At 43.8% G+C, this 19,036-nt stretch overlaps 1 protein-coding gene across 1 annotated transcript in view; it reads right to left on the bottom strand.

Annotated features, from left to right (window-relative positions):
- The window catches only part of ZFPM2 (zinc finger protein, FOG family member 2), a 350,445-nt gene extending 331,789 nt beyond the window's left edge, over positions 1-18,656 (bottom strand). Inside the window, exons 1-2 of the mRNA XM_065398289.1 lie at positions 18,644-18,656; positions 17,639-17,797 (exon numbers count right to left, since the gene is read on the bottom strand). Of these exons, the coding sequence (XP_065254361.1) occupies positions 17,639-17,797; positions 18,644-18,656 (172 nt within the window). The remainder of the gene's footprint in view (positions 1-17,638; positions 17,798-18,643) is intronic.
- Positions 18,657-19,036: the final 380 nt, after the last annotated feature.

The following is a 19,036-nucleotide window of genomic DNA, read 5'->3' on the forward strand; positions in this document are numbered from 1 at the left end:
AACATATGGATGTCCTAAAATACATGCCATCTGAAGTGGAGATCCTTGTAAAATAATTTTAAAATATAACTTTCTTAGATTCTGCATACTCTTAAAAATAAAAAAGCAAAAAATGAAAAGCAAAACACTCTAATGCTGATGGTCATGTAAGTTTTCAGCATACACAGAACATGTATAGTACATCCGTATAATGCCAAAAATCCTACTTAAATTTATAATCCGTTTGTTGTATAAGAATGCTGACCTTCAGAATAAAGCTAATAACAATACATTGAGAGTGATGTTTTCATATCTCACCATATATAGGCATCATTTGGTTTGGGGACCAGGTAGATACGTCTACAGTGACTACGAAGTTATGCTAAGAAATTCTTTCTTACAAGCCTTGCAAGAAGGAAAAATATAACAGAGGTATTCTCTTCCAGTGAAGCTGCCATGAAAGTAGGGCATTGGGATACTGGAGAATTTACAACTATCAGGGCCGGACTCTGACATCACTTATACTGATGTAAGTCAGGAGTAACATGAGCGGTGTAAAACTAAAGTATGAGCAGAATCTCGCCCTCAACTCAGAACATAAATTATTCCCCTAGCTACATCTGCATGAATGAGCCGAGCTCTTCTACATAGGTCAATCCAGTGAATTCTATTTCAAATGTGGTAACCAGTCATCTCAGCATTTTGCTTTTCTGAAACCATTTATGTTATTGCTTTCTGCACTCTTCTTAATATTCAGTTTGGATAGGGCTGGTCAGGAGTCAGTGTTTAACCTGGACTGAATCTTATTTAGGATAACTTCAGGCTCCTGGTTGCCCTGGACAATCTCACAATCAGGTTCCTTAACCACAGTATGGCAAATATTGGGGACAATCCACGGTACTTTCTCCTTAAGTGTTTTGGTTTTTTTCATGGGGGGGGGGGAGTGGAGGCAGTGTTAATGGGGTGCACATGCAAAGGTGAGCACACAGTATTTAAACTGGCAATCGCCAGAATCCACTCACTGACCAGAAAGGCAGATGCAATGTTCTATACCAAAATCATCCTATCAATGTCAGACATTTCTGCCAATTTCAGGTACTACTGTATTCTTAAGAATTGGGTAAGACCTCACTGTGTTCTCAGGTTCATTTAGTCAGTCTAACATTTCTTCTTCTCTAGATCTTTGATACTCTATTGGTGACTGTACTGCTTAATTTTCTAATCCATGTGTTTATCTCCATTAGAGAAAACCACCATCTGCACTACTGCATTTCCTGCAGAACAGTGAAAAATGTTACATTACTTAGTACTTTTCCTGTACACAATATCCCTGCCTCCTCTTACTTCCTTTCTCCTATCACTATGAGTTTTGAGTTGGCAGCATTTATATTCAGACCAATTTTCCTGAAGCTATTCTATGAACACAACAAGAAATATCATCGGAGGAGTCAAGGTGAACTGTTTCCCTGTTTCCCATTGATTCCTAAGAGCTCTCTAGACTTCCCATCCTTTCCTCAGTGAACAGCTGCTCCAAAGCTGCAAGAATAATTCCTTAATTTGAGCCCCTATTTTAGGGCTCAATCTTGAAAGGCTCTGAGCACTTGATACTGATTCAGCAAAGCACTTAGGGCCAGATTTTTAAAGGTACTGAGACACCTAAAGTTGCAGATAGGTACCTAGTGCAATTTTTAAAGGTGATTTCAATGGGAGTTAGGTACCTAGGTGCTTTTGAAAACCCCATTCGGCACCTATCTGCAACTGTAAGGGTCTAAATGCCTTTACAAATCTGGCCCTTAATCAAGTGCTTAACTTTACGCAGTAACTAAATGAATAGGATACTCACAGGCTTACAGTTAAGCACGTGCTATGTACTTTGCTGAATCAGGGCCAGACTTCTCAGCATCTTGCAGGATGAAGCCTTTTGTTGACAGAATTTCAAATTTTGCCCAGCCATTCCTCCCCTGATGTACAGAAAAATATTAAGGCTCCCCTGTTGTATAAAAATGTGAGCAGTGGGCATTATTAGTTATTATTTGCATTTTGGTAGCACCTAGGATCCTCAATCATGGATTAGGGCCCTACAGTGCTAGGTACTGTATATATGCAAAAAGATGGTCCCTGCTTCAAAGAGTTTACAATATAAGTATAATACAAGAGACAACAGGCAGATAGACCACAAGGAAATAATAGGACAATGGTCTGAGCACACCAGCAGCCTAACTGCTATGCCGTGGTTCAGCACATATGGAATCCCAAGTGTAAAGGACTATGAGAGAGGCTGACTACTATTTTCCCTATGCTAGCTTCATTCCCCAAGGAAGACTGGAGCTTCCCCAGGAGGGCAGCCTCACAGTTGAAAGAACAATAGCTTTAATCACTTAGGGACAGATTCTACCTAGTCCTAATATACCGGACTCTGGGGTGAGGGAAGACCACAGGGAGCCTTCCCACCACCTGGCACAGTTTATGTAAGGGTCAGGCAGAATAGCAGTTCCTGCTCTCTGGAGCAGTATTGCCAACCCCAAACATTCCAAAGTCATGAGTCAGGTTCACACAAATCAGGAATTATCTTAAAAATCATGAGATTTTTTAAAATAATAAATTGCGTGTTCTTTTTATTTGCTGTTTTTTTGAGCACTTAGGGTTCATGTTTTCAGGTTTTACTCTTCAACCATTAGGGCTAGAAACGTACTCATAAGAACAGTCACACTGGGTCAGAACAAAGGTCCATCTAGCCCAGTATCCTGTCTTCCGACAGTGGCCAATGCCAGGTGCCCCAGAGGGAATGAACAGAACAGGTAATCATCAAGTGATCCATTCCCTGTCGCCCATTTCCAGCTTCTGGCAAACGGAGACTAGGGACACCATCCCTGCCCATCCTGGCTCATAGCAATTGATGGACCTATCCTCCATGAATGTATCTAGTTCTTTTTTGAACCCTGTTATAGTCCTGGCCTTCACAACATCCTCTGGCAAAGAATTCCACAGGTTGACTGTGCTTTGTGTGAAGAAATACTTCCTTTTGTTTGTTTTAAACCTTTTTTGTTTTAAACCTTTTTTTTTTTTTTTTTTTTTTGCTTTAAACCTCTTTATTCTTTTTTTTTTTTTTGAAAGCTGAAATTCTCATATACTCATATGACTCCAGCAGTTGGGGCTTCCAGGGAAGCACCAAATACCATGAGATATCAGATGTAAGAATTGGCAATGCTGCAGGAATGTAGGAAATGCTCCCCACCCTACTCATTTCATGATAGCACTGATTAGGGATGGGAATAAGCTGTACAAAGCGGCACAGTAGTGGACTGTGCCTATCAGGCACAATCTAGCTCTTAGATTTGTTCTAATCAATAGCTTTAGTGATCATTGAGGTAGGGAATTATGTTATTTAACACTAAGACCAGAAAGTGCCACTGTCAAATTCAATGTAAAAACATAAAATTAACCTGCATCATATCCACCTGTGATCCCAGGTCACTTCCTATATTAATGTGTTTCTTTAGATGCAGCATCTTGGAAAGAGAGGGAGAGTGTGATTATAAGTGGTTATAAAAAGAGAGTGGTTATGATATTATAGTTCATTCCTAAATAGCCACATACCTTTAACTAGAGGTTCACGCTTTCAAGAGATTTCTCAGGTTCTAAAGAAATTCCAGGACTTAAAGCAGTTTTGTGGGGGCCTCATCCATGGGCATCCTAACCAGGTATCTTAACCTTGACTAGAATAGAGAGATGGGTTCAAATAGGCCCAGGCAAGCCTCAAAGAACACCGTTTTGGGGTGCCTGAGCCTTCTTATAGTCTAGATTCACTAAAGCAGGAATTCTGTTATTTTTCTATTTTAAAAATATTAAGTTTTTCTTATATGAATTCCTCTCCCAGCCACCTTTGCAACGGGCAGAGTGAACATGAGTCACAGAAGAGGAACATCTCAGGCTTTTAAATTTACCATTGCAATCATTTATGATCCTGTACTCTTCCCCTTTTTATATTATCTTCTCCTAACACTGTTTTCCGTATAACACTCAGTAATAGGTGCCTACTCCTAACAAAGTGAAATTTTAAGTTGTCTTATTAGAAAGAGTTTGTTGCTTGTATTTGAAGTGTAGCACTCCAGCGACCTCTATACCAAGAAGCAGTTAAATCTCCTTGTAGTGAGGCGGAGTGGCCTCTCTCTGAGCCAAAAAGGGAGAGCCCACTCTCTGAACTAGGTGGGTGGAGCCAGGCCATGCTTGTCCCTCCCCCCGGGAAGTCAGGAAGCAGGACAGAAAGTATAAAGGGTGGGTCCTGGACTCAGTTGGGCTACAGCCACCAAAGGAGACAGACGCCTCCTGCCCACTCCCAAGCTGGGAGACTGCAGTGGACCCCTGCCGAGCTGAAGACTGGTCAGAGCTGCTGGAGCTGCCTGCTGACCAAGGCCCTGAGGAGTCGCTGGGACTGCCATTGGCCTTCTACCCCATGTAAGCAGAGGACCCCCCACAGATCCAGGTACACCCCGAAGAGTGGGTAGGGAATGGCCCTGGGGCAGCTGACCAGAGACTCGGTCAGCGTGTTGCAGCTGAATTCCTCACTGACCCAGTGTTGGAATATTCCACCACTGTTAGGGCACTAGGTCGGGGCCTGGTGGATTCGGGTGGGCCTGGGCTCCCTTACCGTCTTCCACCCCGCCCCTGGATTGGCAGCCTCCCCTCTCTAGGCCAAGAGACCTGCATTTGTTGGCCGTCCACCGGAGTTAGGACACCCAACCCCTGTGCTGCTCTGCCCAGATCACGGGCAGAGCCCCTAACTGTTGGCTGCTCTGCCCTGACTGTAGGCCAGAGCCTTCAATTGTTTGCTGCCCCACCATGACCGACGGCCAGGCTTCATAGACTTGTACTGCTCTGCCCTTAAACTGTTCAATGCTCTGCTAATTCCCTGACTCTAGGAGACATTAGGGTTGCCAACTGTCTAATCACACAAACCAAAACACCCTTGTCCCACCCCGTCTGCCCTGCCCCTTCTCTGAGGCCCCGCCCTGCTCACTTCATCCCCGCTCCCTCCGTCGCTTGCTCTCCCCCACCCTCACTCACTTTCACCAGACTGAGGCAGGGCTGGGGCTGAGGGGATCGGAGTGTGGGAGGGAGCTCTGGGCTGAGCCTGAGGCAGGGGGTTCGGGTGCTGGAGGGGGTGCGGGCTCTGGGAGGGGGCTCGGGGCTGGGGCAGTGGATTGGGGTGCGGGAGGGGCTGAGGGGTGCAGGCTCTGGGAGAGAGGTGCTTACCTCGGGCAGCTCCCGGGTGGCAGCATAGTAGGGCTAAGGCAGGCTCCCTGCCTGCCCTGGCCCCGCGCTGCTCCAAGAAGCAGCCAGCATGTCCCTGCAGCCTGGCAACGCACGGAGGCCAGGGGGTCTCCGTGCGCTGCCCACGCCCGCAAGCACCGCCCCCGCAGCTCCCATTGGCCGCAGTTCCCGGCCAACGAGAGCTGTGGAGTGGGTGCTTGGGGCAGGGACATCATGTGGAGACCCCCTGGTCCCCCCAGGGGCCGCAGGGACGTGCCGGCCACTTCTGGGATCAGTGCAGGACCAGGGTGGGCAGGGAGCATGCCTTAGCCCTGCCGGACTTTTAGCGGCCTAAAATCTCCCAGTTTGGCTTCAGTGAGCCTCTGGGAGATAGAGCCTGATTCCAGAAGACTCCCAGCAAAACTGGGAGGATTGGCAACCCTAGGCAATACCCAGTGACATAGTGAGGTGGAGTGGCCTCCCACTGACCCAGAATGGGAGGGACCACCACTAACCCACTACACTCCTCAATGAGTTATGTTGAAATGATTATCAGAAAACAAAAACTAGTACTCTGTCTACTATCTTGGGAGTCCATACCAATCCAGTTTGTCTCCCAGATTCCAAGAATGTTCAGAGTATTACTCGCAACATCCTGATTAGCTGTTTCAAAAACAGTCAGGATATCTTATGTGCCAAAACAAGTGACAGAATTAGCTGTCACAAGTAAATGGTTCCTTTAGTTCTGTGTCATCCATCATAATCCTTCCAGAGATAATATTTATCCCATCAGGTCATAGATGTGGGACTCCTTTATTTTTTCCAGTGCTTTGAGAGTTATATTACTGCCACCATCCACAGCTGCTGATTAGGGGTGCTAAGCTTGTGCACAACTGAGTTCTTTGGACTTGGGTTGACAATGAATCCTCATGAAATGTCTCAAAACCCTCCACCAGCATCCAAAACCAAGAAGAGAAGACAACATCAGATGAAAAGGGTGGAAGAGATAGAAGCTCCCACCCCAAAAAAATCAGAAACAGATATACAGCTATAATACTCTATGCAAGCAAATGGATAAAAGTATGCCACTTGTGTATTTCATATTTTATGGGAGCGTACCTCTAATTCATTTGAAATTCTTACTTTGTGAGTCAAGTTAAATTTTCACAATTTCTAGGAAAGGGGACAGCACAGTACTTGTGGTGACTAAATAATCCCTTTTGGGGTTGTGGTGACTAAATAATCACAGGTATGATAAAGTTCACAATTTCACTGTTCTTAAGGAGCCCAAAATGTACTGACTGAAAAGGCAGGAGTTACTCTCACCCCACAACTCTGCATATTTTAAAGCCATTCTCTAGTTAACTCTATTTGTTTGCTTTTTTAAAATCCAGCTTGCTAGTTAATTGTGAAATTCAGGTTTCAGAGTAGCAGCCGTGTTAGTCTGTATCCGCAAAAATAACAGGAGTACTTGTGGCACCTTAGAGACTAACAAATTTATTAGAGCATAAGCTTTCGTGGGCTACAACCCACAGTTTTCTGTTCAATGACCCTGCCCTCGCTTCCTGATTATGAGCAAGGTGTGCTTGGTCACGAAGGGCCAAATCCTGATCCCACTGAAATCACTGGGAACTCTGGCATGCATTTCAGTGGGACCAAGATTTGACCTCTAGAGATGACATCCGGGGTAGCAACCGCAGGAGAACAGAGTAGTTGACAAGCAGTCTCCCAGTTGCTATTCAGAGACCCTTCAGTCTAGTGAAAAAATAACTTCAAACACTTTCTGCTATCTCCTTCCTTTTCTATCAAAAAAAAGGTTGTGGCCCTTCTGAGAGGGATAGAAAGCAATGACAGAAAAAGGGGTTAAGGAGGAGGCATATGTTAGTAAGAAAAAAGCCTTCTTTCATCATGGAAAGAGCCAATTCTAACTAATTTGTGCCCTTCTACAGCTGCCATGAGAGATCCCTTACTTCTCCGGATCCATATGCTGCATCTGATGAAGAAATGGAGGATGCTCAGGATCCAGCAAAGCCAGAAAAAGTAGACTGTCTCAGTTGAATGGAATGCAGATAAACTGAAATTAACCCACACTCTGCTGAGTGGAAAGCCTTACCCATGAACCCCCAATCTATACACAAATAAATCAGTCTGATACTGTATTTTTTTACAGGAATATTATTGAAAAGTGTTATTTTTTCATGGCATGGACGATCTTTTTTGTCCTATGAGATGAACACACATCATCACATATACATGCCCTCTCCTATCTCTGCTTACCAAAAAGAATTAATGTGCCCTTCATTTACTTGGAAAGCCTACATAAAGAAAATGTAACGAATTAAAAATAACTAAAAAAAATTAAAGGAGCATGAGCTCCAGGAAAACAGAAGTATTGCCAGGGAAAGATAATGTCGGGCCTGCGGGGGGTGTGGGGTCTGGTGCCAAGCAAAGCTGGGGGCTGTTCAATCACCTCTATCAGTGCTCTATCAGTGTCTACACTCCAGCCAAATCCAGAGAAAACAAGGAGTCAAAGATTCAGGTCAATAAGCTTATAGGCGATTTGCACAAACAGCTCCTCCAGCAAGGTAAAAAACAAAGTCATATTGGCTTTTCTTTTTTATTCCTTCTCTTTGAACTCCCTCGTCCAAAACACACCCTGGAAATGTCAGTGTTATATGCAAGAATTTAAAGAGCTGAGCTTCTTAATCCCGTTAAGAAAAAGAACAAAGTTGCCTGTAAAGATCTCCTTATTGAGCTCAAAGTGATTATGGTAGAGCTGCGTTATGGCGATCCTGCTTCTAGTTGCTGTAGAATCAGAGGAGGTAAAAATATGTCATTAAAGCCACTACTGAGGAGGAAAGAACCACATTGACTGAAAAAGGTTTCTGAAAAAATAGCTAAACCTACTTTCTGATCCAACAAACACAGCAAACAGCAAGCATGGTTGTTAAGACATTAGAGCAAGGTAGAAAAGAAGCAGAGAATATTTACACACAAAATAAAACCATACACACCAGAATGTAGAAGGAACTCACAAAAATCATTTTCAGGGTGTTAAATGTTCGGCTGGTATTATAGATGGTGGCGGTGATAGCTTTTCACATCCAGTATGAACGAAAATAACTTAGTGTTGTGTTTATTGACACTTATATGGAGAATCACTCTGCAGCTGTTTCCCTGAATCTCAAGCCTGACTGCACATGGTTTAAAGTAAAAAAATCCAGACCTAAGCTGGTCTGGCAGCCAAGTGGCAACATTATGTACATGAGCAGAAAGCTCAGTTCAGGTTCCAGGCTCATTCTTCACTGCCATAGCCAGAGGATGAGACCATTGTAAAGGTTGAACGCTCATACAGTCCCAAGCATTCCCCTCTTGCTGACTCAGGAATAGCATTTTTGAGATCCAGATGGAACTATATTTCACCTACCTCTACAGGAAAAGCAGATCCCCTATGAGGGGCCCCAATCAGGGATCAGAGCCCCATTTTGTCATGCCCTTTGCAAATATGTAGTAAATTAACATACTATAGCAGTCTGTGGTAGAAGAAACAATAGAACCTAGAGTATTGACTTACTGTTCCCTGCTCTAACCATATACCACTGCATCATAAACTGAACACCTGTGGTAGAAGCTATATCACCATCTGAATCAGTCTGGCCTTTGGGACCATGAAGCATACACCATTTATAATGGACCCTACCAACCACTGGTTTATGATTGGACCACCCACCTGTTTTGGGTCCTGAAGACCACCAATAGTGTTAAGGGTGCCAGGAATGCCCTCCCAGTCAGTAATGTCTGCAGATTTGCTATGTATAGCATTCATTTGTCAATGTGGCCTCTAGCAATAGGGCAGTGGGATGAGATAGTTTATTGAAGGAACTGCAACAGCACAGCTACAACTAGAAAGCCCCACAAAATGTGGCAGTCAGGTGGGATCAGAGATTGTGTGCCATGGAGGCTCTGAATACCCACCTACACCATGACAGAGTCAATATCAACAGATTCTCCTACTCCTTCCCTTAATTATCAGAGATGCCCATCACCCCCCTTTGCTTCTTCCCTCTATCTAACACCTCCAAGAATATTCCCACATCTGCTGTCCTGATGATTTTCCCATTCTCCAATGCTAGACAGAGGCCACCATCTACTCTCTGCTATTGCCCCTTCCCTTCTGTACACGTAGCCACCTGAAAATTCCCTAGCCTCAGGCACTCTACCCTAGACCTCTAGATACCTCTTCCCTTGAGAGAGGCCTCATCATCATACTGCTTCTTGCCCACACAGGGCAAGAGAGATGAGTGTGACAACTTGAGATGCCTCAAGAAATAGAGGAGGCATCAGACCTACAGATCTTTTCCCCCCTGTTGCTTTCAGTGTACAAAACCAGTGTATCTGAGAGAACTGGTATGGACTTCGGGAAGACAGAAGAATGTGGATTTCCTGTGGTAAGTGTGTGTAGGGGAAAGTCTGGAAGAAAATGCCTGTGCAACTTTTATTTGGTCCCCCTATGTGTATGAATTATGATAGTCTTTAATGAGATGTCCGCTCTCGAATGAGGAAATGATAAAAGATAAAAATACCACACCATCTGTGGGTAAGCACTTTTCCACAAAGTGATCACTCTATATGTAACCTATCAGTCCTCAGCCTCAAAGGAAACCTGCACAATACTTTCAAATGACGAGTCTGAGAGCTTAAATTCATAACTTTGCTGGACACTAAAAATCACGGATTGAATAGAGACATTAGCTCAGGGGTGGCCAACCTGAGCCTGAGAAGGAGCCAGAATTTACCAATGTACATTGCCAAAGAGCCACAGTAATACGTCAGCAGCCCCTCATCAGCTCCCACCCAGCTCCCAGTGCCTCCTGCCCTGCTGATCAGCGCCTCCTCCTCCCCCCACACACCTCCAAATCAGCTGTTTCGCGGTGTGCAGGAGGCTCTGGGGGGAGAGGGAGGAGCGAGGGCATGGCTGATGAGATGATCACATTCTATTTTTCCCTCAGGTAGCACAGCCAAGTACACATACAAGGCACCATCTTCCTCAGCCTGTCCCTTCTACCCCTGTCAGCTCCAGTTTGTCCCCTTTTGCCCTATCCCCTAGTATGACTTCCCTCCCCTTTCTTTGTCTGACCACTTCTGTTTCTATCATCCTTAGTCTGTCCCTGGTTTCTTTCTGTTCCGATCCTTACCCTGCCTGCCTGTCTCCCAATCACTTGCAGCCTGCCTGTCTCCCAGTCTCCTATCACTCTGTTTTACTACCCCGCCTGCCTCAGTCCCCACACTGCCTCTCACCCCTCTGCATTCAAATCAGGCTGCTTCCTCATCCATGCTCTCTATTGTTAGCAAGGACAGCACAAGAGAGATTGTCTCCTTCATCTCAGTTTTTGTGCTAAGTACCACAGCAGCTCCCAGCAACCAGGAAGAGCAATTGCAGGAAAAGTCCTTCTTTGGCCTTGAAGCCTCAGGCTACCATGCTCCTTGTAGACAGAATCTTCAGATATTTTCACTATCAGACTTGTAACAATCATTACTGGGCAAGAGCAAATAGCAATTTTCAGAGGCTTAGAGCTTGGGCAAATCTGGATGGATTTTCACTACGACAGCAAAAGTCACCCCTTTGACACCAGGGCTACCTCCTGTCAAATTTCTAGTCCCTGCTCAAGGAAGTTCTACAACTTCTCAAAGAAGCAGTTGTTAGATCTTATTTTGTTATCACTGACAAAACATATTTTTCTCTGGCTTCATTCTCAAAAAACATCCGAACCATTTTTGTTGAAACTTTCCAAAAAAATTCAGCCTGACGTGGAAAAAAAATCAGTCAAAATGGCTGAAGTCTGACAAAGTTATTTATAAGCAACTGTGGAGACTTATAATAAAAATAGTAGAAAACTTTAACTGTATAGTCTGCTTATAATACATCTATATTTAAATAATGTCCATTTCTTTACTTTAAGTTCTCGATCCCTTGAAATGATCAGGATGACAAGTGCAATTATTGACATTTAGAAACTTTAACTGATGTTTAAAAATCAGATTTTTTTTGGTTTGGTTTGGGAATTTTCCAGGTGTTTTGTTCTAACAAGCCATTTATGAGTTAGATGGAAAAGAAAAACTAGACAAAATTCATAATTTGAAAAGTGGAAAGTTGTTTAATGACATGTAACTCAAAATCAGTTTGATTAATTTGCTTCACACTTTTGCAGAACCATTCTCCTTTGCTTTCTCTGTCTGGCAATCTTGTGGTCAAACCAATTTTCCAGCCCAGAATTAATGGGCGGACATACAGTACAAGTCCAGTCATTCAAATTCCCTTTATACAAAAATTGTAGTTACACAAATGAAGTGTGTCCCCCATGAAGCCCTGTATTAGTTAAGCACCAGCTAATAATTTCTCAACTAACCCCTTGCCATTGTTAGCACCAGTGATGGCTGGCTCAACCAGTTTAAATAATGGCATAGTATTCATCCGTTGAGTATCACTGGTGAAATAATGAGCACATTTTATGAGTCCATTGCACCCTATCACAACCAACTGTTGGAGATTATGGAAATGGAGGGGCTTACAAACCAGCAGATTTACAACACTGATGAGACTGAGTTGTATTGGCACCTACTCCCAGAGAAGACATCGGTCTCTTCTGACAAGCATTGTATCCCAAGCTTCAAAAAGTATTAAGTAAACATCAGCATTACTCCCTTCATTCCCCATATTTCTATAGCAGTGAAATTGCAGCTCAAAATAGCACTTCTGTTATCCGAATGCTTGGTTGTCTAAAAGTTTTGGCTATTTCCCACACCATTTGACCAACTGGGAGTAGGACTTTATCAGGGAAGCTGGTTGCAAGGATGCTACCTCTCCATAAAACAGCCAGATAGAGCCTGACAGAAAACTCCCTCCTGCCAAATGCCTTAAGTAGCCAAGTTGTTAACACCCATGTATCCCATCTCAGTCAAGTCAATAACATGTGAACTCAGTCCTGCCCCTTTCCAATGATTTGTTAATTTCAGTGCCTATTTGGAATAATTAAAACCTCTGGGCCCAATTCTTCTTTCCCTGTATATGGTTGGGAAGGGATTAAAAAGTAAACACTGTATACATAACACAGCACAGAAGCGGGTAAACACCAGCTCTGCTACATGCTCTTTGCCTATCTGGGTCCTCACTAGAACCCTTCCCTGTTCCCTTTTACCTTCTCTTTACGGGAACTTGGAAGGGTAAAAAGGGGTAAAAAGGGTTACTTCTGGGACTAGTCACTGTCTGTGGCACACTCCCCTTACAACAGAGTATTAACTCATTCTGCTTGCATCTATGGTGGTGAGTGGTGAGCAGGCAGAAATAACCAAAGGCAGTATGGATGGCTGCATCAAAAGCCATGATGTCATCGTGGGAGAAGGGTTCCTGGATCTACCCATTTGTTTTCTACTTTCCATGTAGACCTACAGGATGTGTGTGTTTGCAGGCCTCCAGTACTACCAAATCCAAGCATTCAAAAATCACGAGTCAGGCCACCAAAGAAATGCATTTAGATTCTTTTTTCTTTATCTCTGGTTTCTGAGCCACTTCACATTTTCAAGCTTTCCTCCACACCCAAGAAGAGTAGAAAATGGGGAAAAAATCATCATGTAATCTCTAGATTTCAGCATCTGAGGTTTTAAGAAAAACACCAAATAGCATGAGACTCATGACAAAATCATGACAATCAGCAACATTGAGCCTCATTCAATAATGTCACAAACCCTTCCACTGGGAGGAGGGTGAAAAGGAAACTCTGCGAGATGAATCTCATTTACTTCCCAGGTGAGTTTTTCCCTACTGTCTTTTGTCTTTTGTTTGTTTAAAACAAAACATGTGGCCTCATGCTACCAGTACTAAATTTCTGAGACACAACACAACTCAACTGTAGCTGAGCCATTTAAATGCCTTCATACCAGTGGTTTTCAAACTTTTTTTCTGGCGACCCAGTTGAAGAAAATTGTTGATGCCCGTGACCCAACGGAGCTGGGGATGAGGGGTTTGGGGTGTGGGAGGGGCTCAGGGCTGGGTCAGAGGGTTGGGGTGTGGGGGTGAGGGCTGCGGGGTGTTCTGGCACCGTGGACCGTGCTGCCAGCAGCAGAAGCGGCCAGCAGCAGGTCCGACTCCTAGGCGGTGGTGCGCAAGCAGCTCCGCGTGGATCTCGCCCGTAGGCACCGCTCCCACCCAGCTCCCATTGGCCAGTTCCCAGCCAATGGGAGTGTGGAGCTGGTGCTCAGGGCAGGGGCAGCACGCAGAGCCCCATGGCCCCCCCGCCTAGGAGCCGGACCTGCTGCTGGCCGCTTCTGGGGTGCAGCGTGGTGTCAGGACAAGTAGGGACTAGCCTGCTTTAGCCAGCCAGCACCGCCAATGGGACTTTTAACGGCCCTGTTGGTGGTGCTGACCAGAGCCTCTGTGACCCAGTGCCTTACATTCCACGACCAGTACTGGGTCGCGACCCGCAGTTTGAAAACCACTGCCTTCGTACTCTCCTATTCCATTCTTTTCCAGAATAGGCTCTCCATTTACTTCAAAGTGGGACTTTTCTTTTACACTGCCTCGGTTGGAAAGAGATTAGGAATTTTATGTGCCCAGTTATCCTAAGAAATTTTCTTTTAAATTTTTTTCCCTGTAGAAGTTGCTGTGGATAGGCTTAAAACTTCTTTTATAACTACTACTATACATATCACCTGGAGAAAGGAGCATCAAGAATCAAATGGCATTCACTGTGAAGAATCAACAAATATCTTTACAACTTCCAGTTCCTGGGATATATGATCAGGTTCATACCTAAACTTAAGTCACCTGTTTTACTGCCTGGTCTAGTTACACAGAATCACCTTAACTTCAACTTTTCACTTAAATGTATCAGTAGATGCCTTTTTAAAGACATAGTAACAGCAAGACCTAGAAGCTAGTCTTGGCAACCAGGTTCATGGGGAGGACCTCCTTGCAGAGCCCTTGCTACACAACCCCCATTTAGGTGTGCAGGTGAGGGAGTCCCCGTCGATGCACCGGAGTCTGGTTCTGGCTGTTACCACCAGGATTGGAGATTTCATGGACTACAATCAGGGGGACAGGGTGAATCCCATGGCACTTGGCCAGTGCATGTGAACTCTCCATCCCTCATGTCCCCCATCTTGTGCTCCAGGAGTTGAGGGCAGCCCTCACACCCACTTCTTGTGGTTTTCCTTGAGTGGGTCTTGCGGGAGGGTGCTCCCTGCCTGACCCTGACCCCTGGCCCTCCGTGCTTCCCCAGCCACCCCCTACATACTGTCTGAGCCGGCTGTGAGACATACAGCCAGTCCATCTCTTAACCGCACCCAGGAAACAGCTGTATGTGCTCATGATCCACACCCTTCATTTCCTCATCCTTTTGTCCTGCTCTGACACCAAGTGGCAGGAACTCCTGCTACCCAAGGAGGGAGAGGCATCCCAGTGGGCTAATCCATATTCCACCCTGGTCCCACAGCCTGCCGGGACTATTAGTTGGCAGTTCCTTCATGGTGCCATGAGCATGGTGCCTGGCGTGGTTCATGAAATTCTCTGACACCTGTTCCTTTTGCAGTGAGAGGGAGACCCTGGCGCACATTTATATCCAATTTCCCCCCAAACCTCCTGATTTACGCACACCCTAATCATGGCCCTACAAAGTCATGAGACCTCCTCATCAGCCTCCTCCTGGCACTGTACCTGGAGGAGGAAGCTAAACGGGGGTGGAGAGTGATCTGTGACTGCAGGGCCTACTTCTGATCCTTCCTCAAGTCATGTTTCTAGACAGAGTTCCTCTGGGCTGTGTGCACTGGCTCCCTGGATGCTTTCGAGGAGTAGTGGAAGCCGTCCAGGGTTCTCTGCTCATTGTCCCCCTCCAGATCCCTGATTTTATACCTGTGACCCTCACTCCCATCCCTGTTTTTTCATTTGTTGTCCCCCTCAAAAAAACAGCAAGATTTATAAATATACAAATTACTATTGCATGTAAATCAAATAAAATAAGGAAGTAAACACATGTTTTCATTTGTTCACACAGAACAGGACTATTTTCAGGGGTGGGCTCTGTAGAATGGGTAGACTTTCTAAGCAGTATGAGTATACAGTGGAAAGCAATAGCTGCATCTGCCTGATATGAATCCTTTCTCAGAGTCCCCTCCCCTTCCTCTGGAGTCATATGGCATCCTAGACAGGTCAGAGAGGACTTGGGAAGAGCTGGCATGCTGACCATCCAAATGAAAGTTAAAGATTTTGAGCTACATCACAAAATAACTATAGAATAATCCCAGTGTCTGGCCAAATATTTCCACTCAACCAAGCAAACTAATATCCAGAGTAAGCATGAGCAACCACTGAGCTCATAATGGGTGCAGTGTTTGCCTACGGCACTCATTTCTTCACACTACGCATAGTCAACCTGTGGAACTCCTTGCCAGAGGATGATGTGAAGACCAAGACCATAACAGAGTTCAAAAAAGAACTAGATAAATTCATGGAGGATAGGTCCATCAATGGCTATTAGCCAGGATGGGCAGAAATGGTGTCCCTAGCCTCTGTTTGCCAGAAGCTGTGAATAGGTGACAGGGGATGGATCACTTGATGATTACCTGTTCTGTTCATTCCCTCTGGGGCACCTGACACTGGCCACTGTCGGAAGACAGGATACTGGGCTAGATGGACCTTTGCTCTGACCCAGTAGGGCCATTCTTATGTTCTTAATGTTAACAGCATTTAGCTCATTGTGTTTTTAAAGTATTTTCATTTATCATCTTGTTCGGTCTTAGTATAATAACCCATTTAGCTCTGGAATTCAAAACTGCATCTTTTATTGTTTGTTCACCTACGTGCCATATCCTTGCTAAGGATCAACTAACTAACTAACTTCCTAACATAGTCACGTGTGTGAGAAACTTACAGAAGTTGTATTTTCTTGCTTCTCCACTCTCTACCACCTACCTCTACTTCTATGGCAACCAGCACTCTATAGGCCTAAGCCTATGGGCCTAAGCCTTTGACTGCACTCATAGAGGCTTGTTCCAGTTTGCCTAGGAAAATCATGAACGATAAACTAGAGACCACCAAACTATCCCAGTGAGAAAAAAATATTCCAATGCCCTGAAGAGAACAGAAAGAAAAATCACCGAAACCAAACTTCCTGGGTCGTTGTGACTAATAAGCCAACAATTACCACAACGGTTCTAGATATTGGATGAGCATCCTTAGCTGCGAAAGACAAACAATAAAACAATCAAATGGAAATCTAGCAGAAAGAAAGTTAAATCAGTTTTTCATAAAAGGAAAACCTTTCTGTCAGCTGGATTGGGAACAGCATGGGCACCTACAACTTTAAAAGCCCTCCTTTCTGCAAATCATTGACCTCACAGTGCTGACAGTGTATCATCAATGAGCACTATTTTAATTCAAGAATCCAAAAACACAGCAAGCTTCCTAACATGGGCAAGGAAGTAATGAAGTGGCCTGCTGTATTGCCAGCTCTCTGTCTTATGTGATGGATTTCTGAGGTCCGTTTTAAATAGTTAAGATAAATATGTTTTCATTACCAACACTCTAGAAACTGAGTTCCAGATCTATCATATTCAAATATTTGCAGTAATCACCGTATATACTCGTTGTTTTTTTTAATGGAGATATCCTATCTCCTAGAACTGGAAGGGACTTTGATAGGTCATCGAGTCCAGCCCCCTGCCTTCACTAGCAGGACCAAGTACTGATTTTGCCCCAGATCCCTAAGTGGCCCCCTCAAGGATTGAACTCACAACCCTGGGTTTAGCAGGCCAATGCTCAAACCACTGAGCTATCCCTCCCCCGTTCATTAGCCTGTTCATTTATAAGCCAACCCCCCCAAGATGGTTAGGTAAAAATAGCAAAAACTGTATGACCCTTTCATAAGCCGACCCTATATTTGGGGTTGGCAAACTTTGGCTCCTGGCCCATTAGGGTAAGCCACTAGTGGGCCTGGACGTTTTGTTTACCTGGAGCGTTCACAGGCATGGAGCCCCTCAGTTCCCAGTGTCCGCGGTTTGCTGTTCCCAGCCAATGGGAGCTGCGGGAAGTGGCCAGGTAAACAAAATGACAATGTATTCTATATTCAATTCAATGATTCCATAGAGTTTAAAATCATCAAATTTTGGTGTAGACCCGTTTATAAGCCGACCCCCACTCTTTGATGCATCACTTTTACCAAAAATATTCGGCTTATGAACGAGTATATATGGTACTACCAGATTAAAAGATGACTCAACAAGAGTTGATCATTTTCTTAATTTAGGGCTTCTTATTAATAGGGCTTTTTCTGCATTTCAAACACCACAAAATGTTTCTGATCAAGTGCATGTGCACGTATCGGTTTCATTCACTCAAGCACTGTGCTGCATTGATTACCTTTATTACAAAAGTATTCCACTTCTTCACAACTCAAATTCTCAGGCTCAAACTCTGCAGAAAAGCTTTCCTCCAGTGGAAAGTCTTCTTTTGAGATAATGTCATTTTCTTCAGACAGGCACTCTTCCTCTTCATCCTCAATGGCATCCTCAAGGGGCCCTTTAAAAAGAATCAGGGACACTGTACCAAAATCATCTAACAGTAATATGAAATAAAAGCCTCATATCTTACAACTAAATTCTACAACTAGGGTCTATTCTTCAATTGCTGTGCTGGGAATTTATTAGAAATGATCAAATAACATTTATCAGATAATTTATCCCATGTATTGCAAAATATAATGTGATTTTTCTCATTATTCTGCCAGCTCAGTGAATAGCTCACATATATTTCAAATATGCAAAATATTACTATATTTTTGGAATAATATGTGCAAATTATCTGTTTTGTCATTTATCCAGTTGTGGTATTTAAGCCAGCCATTCCTAATAATGGAAATGGAAGTTATATATGCAAACCCCACTTGTATATGTGGAAGAAGAGCCCTTTTTATGTTGTTGTGTTTGTTAGATTTTTTTAATGTTACATTGAATTCTAGTACTCATTAAATTTGCTTTACAGACCTGAGTCATCTATTCTTTGAATAGTTCAAGCACAGGCAGTGACAATGCAAGTTTCCCCACATTGCCCTGCCATTGGGCCTCAACTCTGCTCTGAAGAGACCAGTTAAAAATAATTCTGTATTCTCTATGGCCACTAAATCCTTGGCACGAAGTCCTGATACCTCTTTAATGGGGTACCAGTCAGTGGCAGTTGTGCTGATTTTTTTGTTTTGTGGACACACCGCTGACAGAAACTGGACTGAGATTACCAATTCATTTCACATAGACCAAACACCCAACAGATGGTAACTATGTTTTGTCACTACTAGCCTGGGGGCAAGGTCAAATTTGCTGATGAGCAAATAATGAGTACACTTTATGTTCATTTGTTAATATTAACTACCTGGTAAAGACATCTTTCACAGATGTACAATTTTACCTGAGATTTTAATAGAGATTGGAAATAATGGAATGTATTTTAATTGAAGTGAGATTTTAATAAATTCTATACTTTTCAAAATTCGTATTAAAAGTGGATTTCAAAAGAGATTTCAAAATACATGGTTGAGACTTGAAGAAAAATTACACCTTTCTCTCGCTAATGAAAGCATGGCCCCATTTATAATTGACTGAAGATTTCTTGCTAAAATGAAAGCTAGTTCTCTAATGAAAAAATGTAATTTGTACTTATAGGATAGTTTTCCAGTATTATTTTTAATACTTCTATAATACTGAGACGCAGTACATAAATGGTCCTATTGCATTAAATGAAGAGGGAAGGATAAAGTTGTTAAAA

This window comes from Emys orbicularis, chromosome 2 (genome assembly GCF_028017835.1).
Source record: "Emys orbicularis isolate rEmyOrb1 chromosome 2, rEmyOrb1.hap1, whole genome shotgun sequence".
Taxonomy (NCBI): domain Eukaryota; kingdom Metazoa; phylum Chordata; order Testudines; family Emydidae; genus Emys; species Emys orbicularis.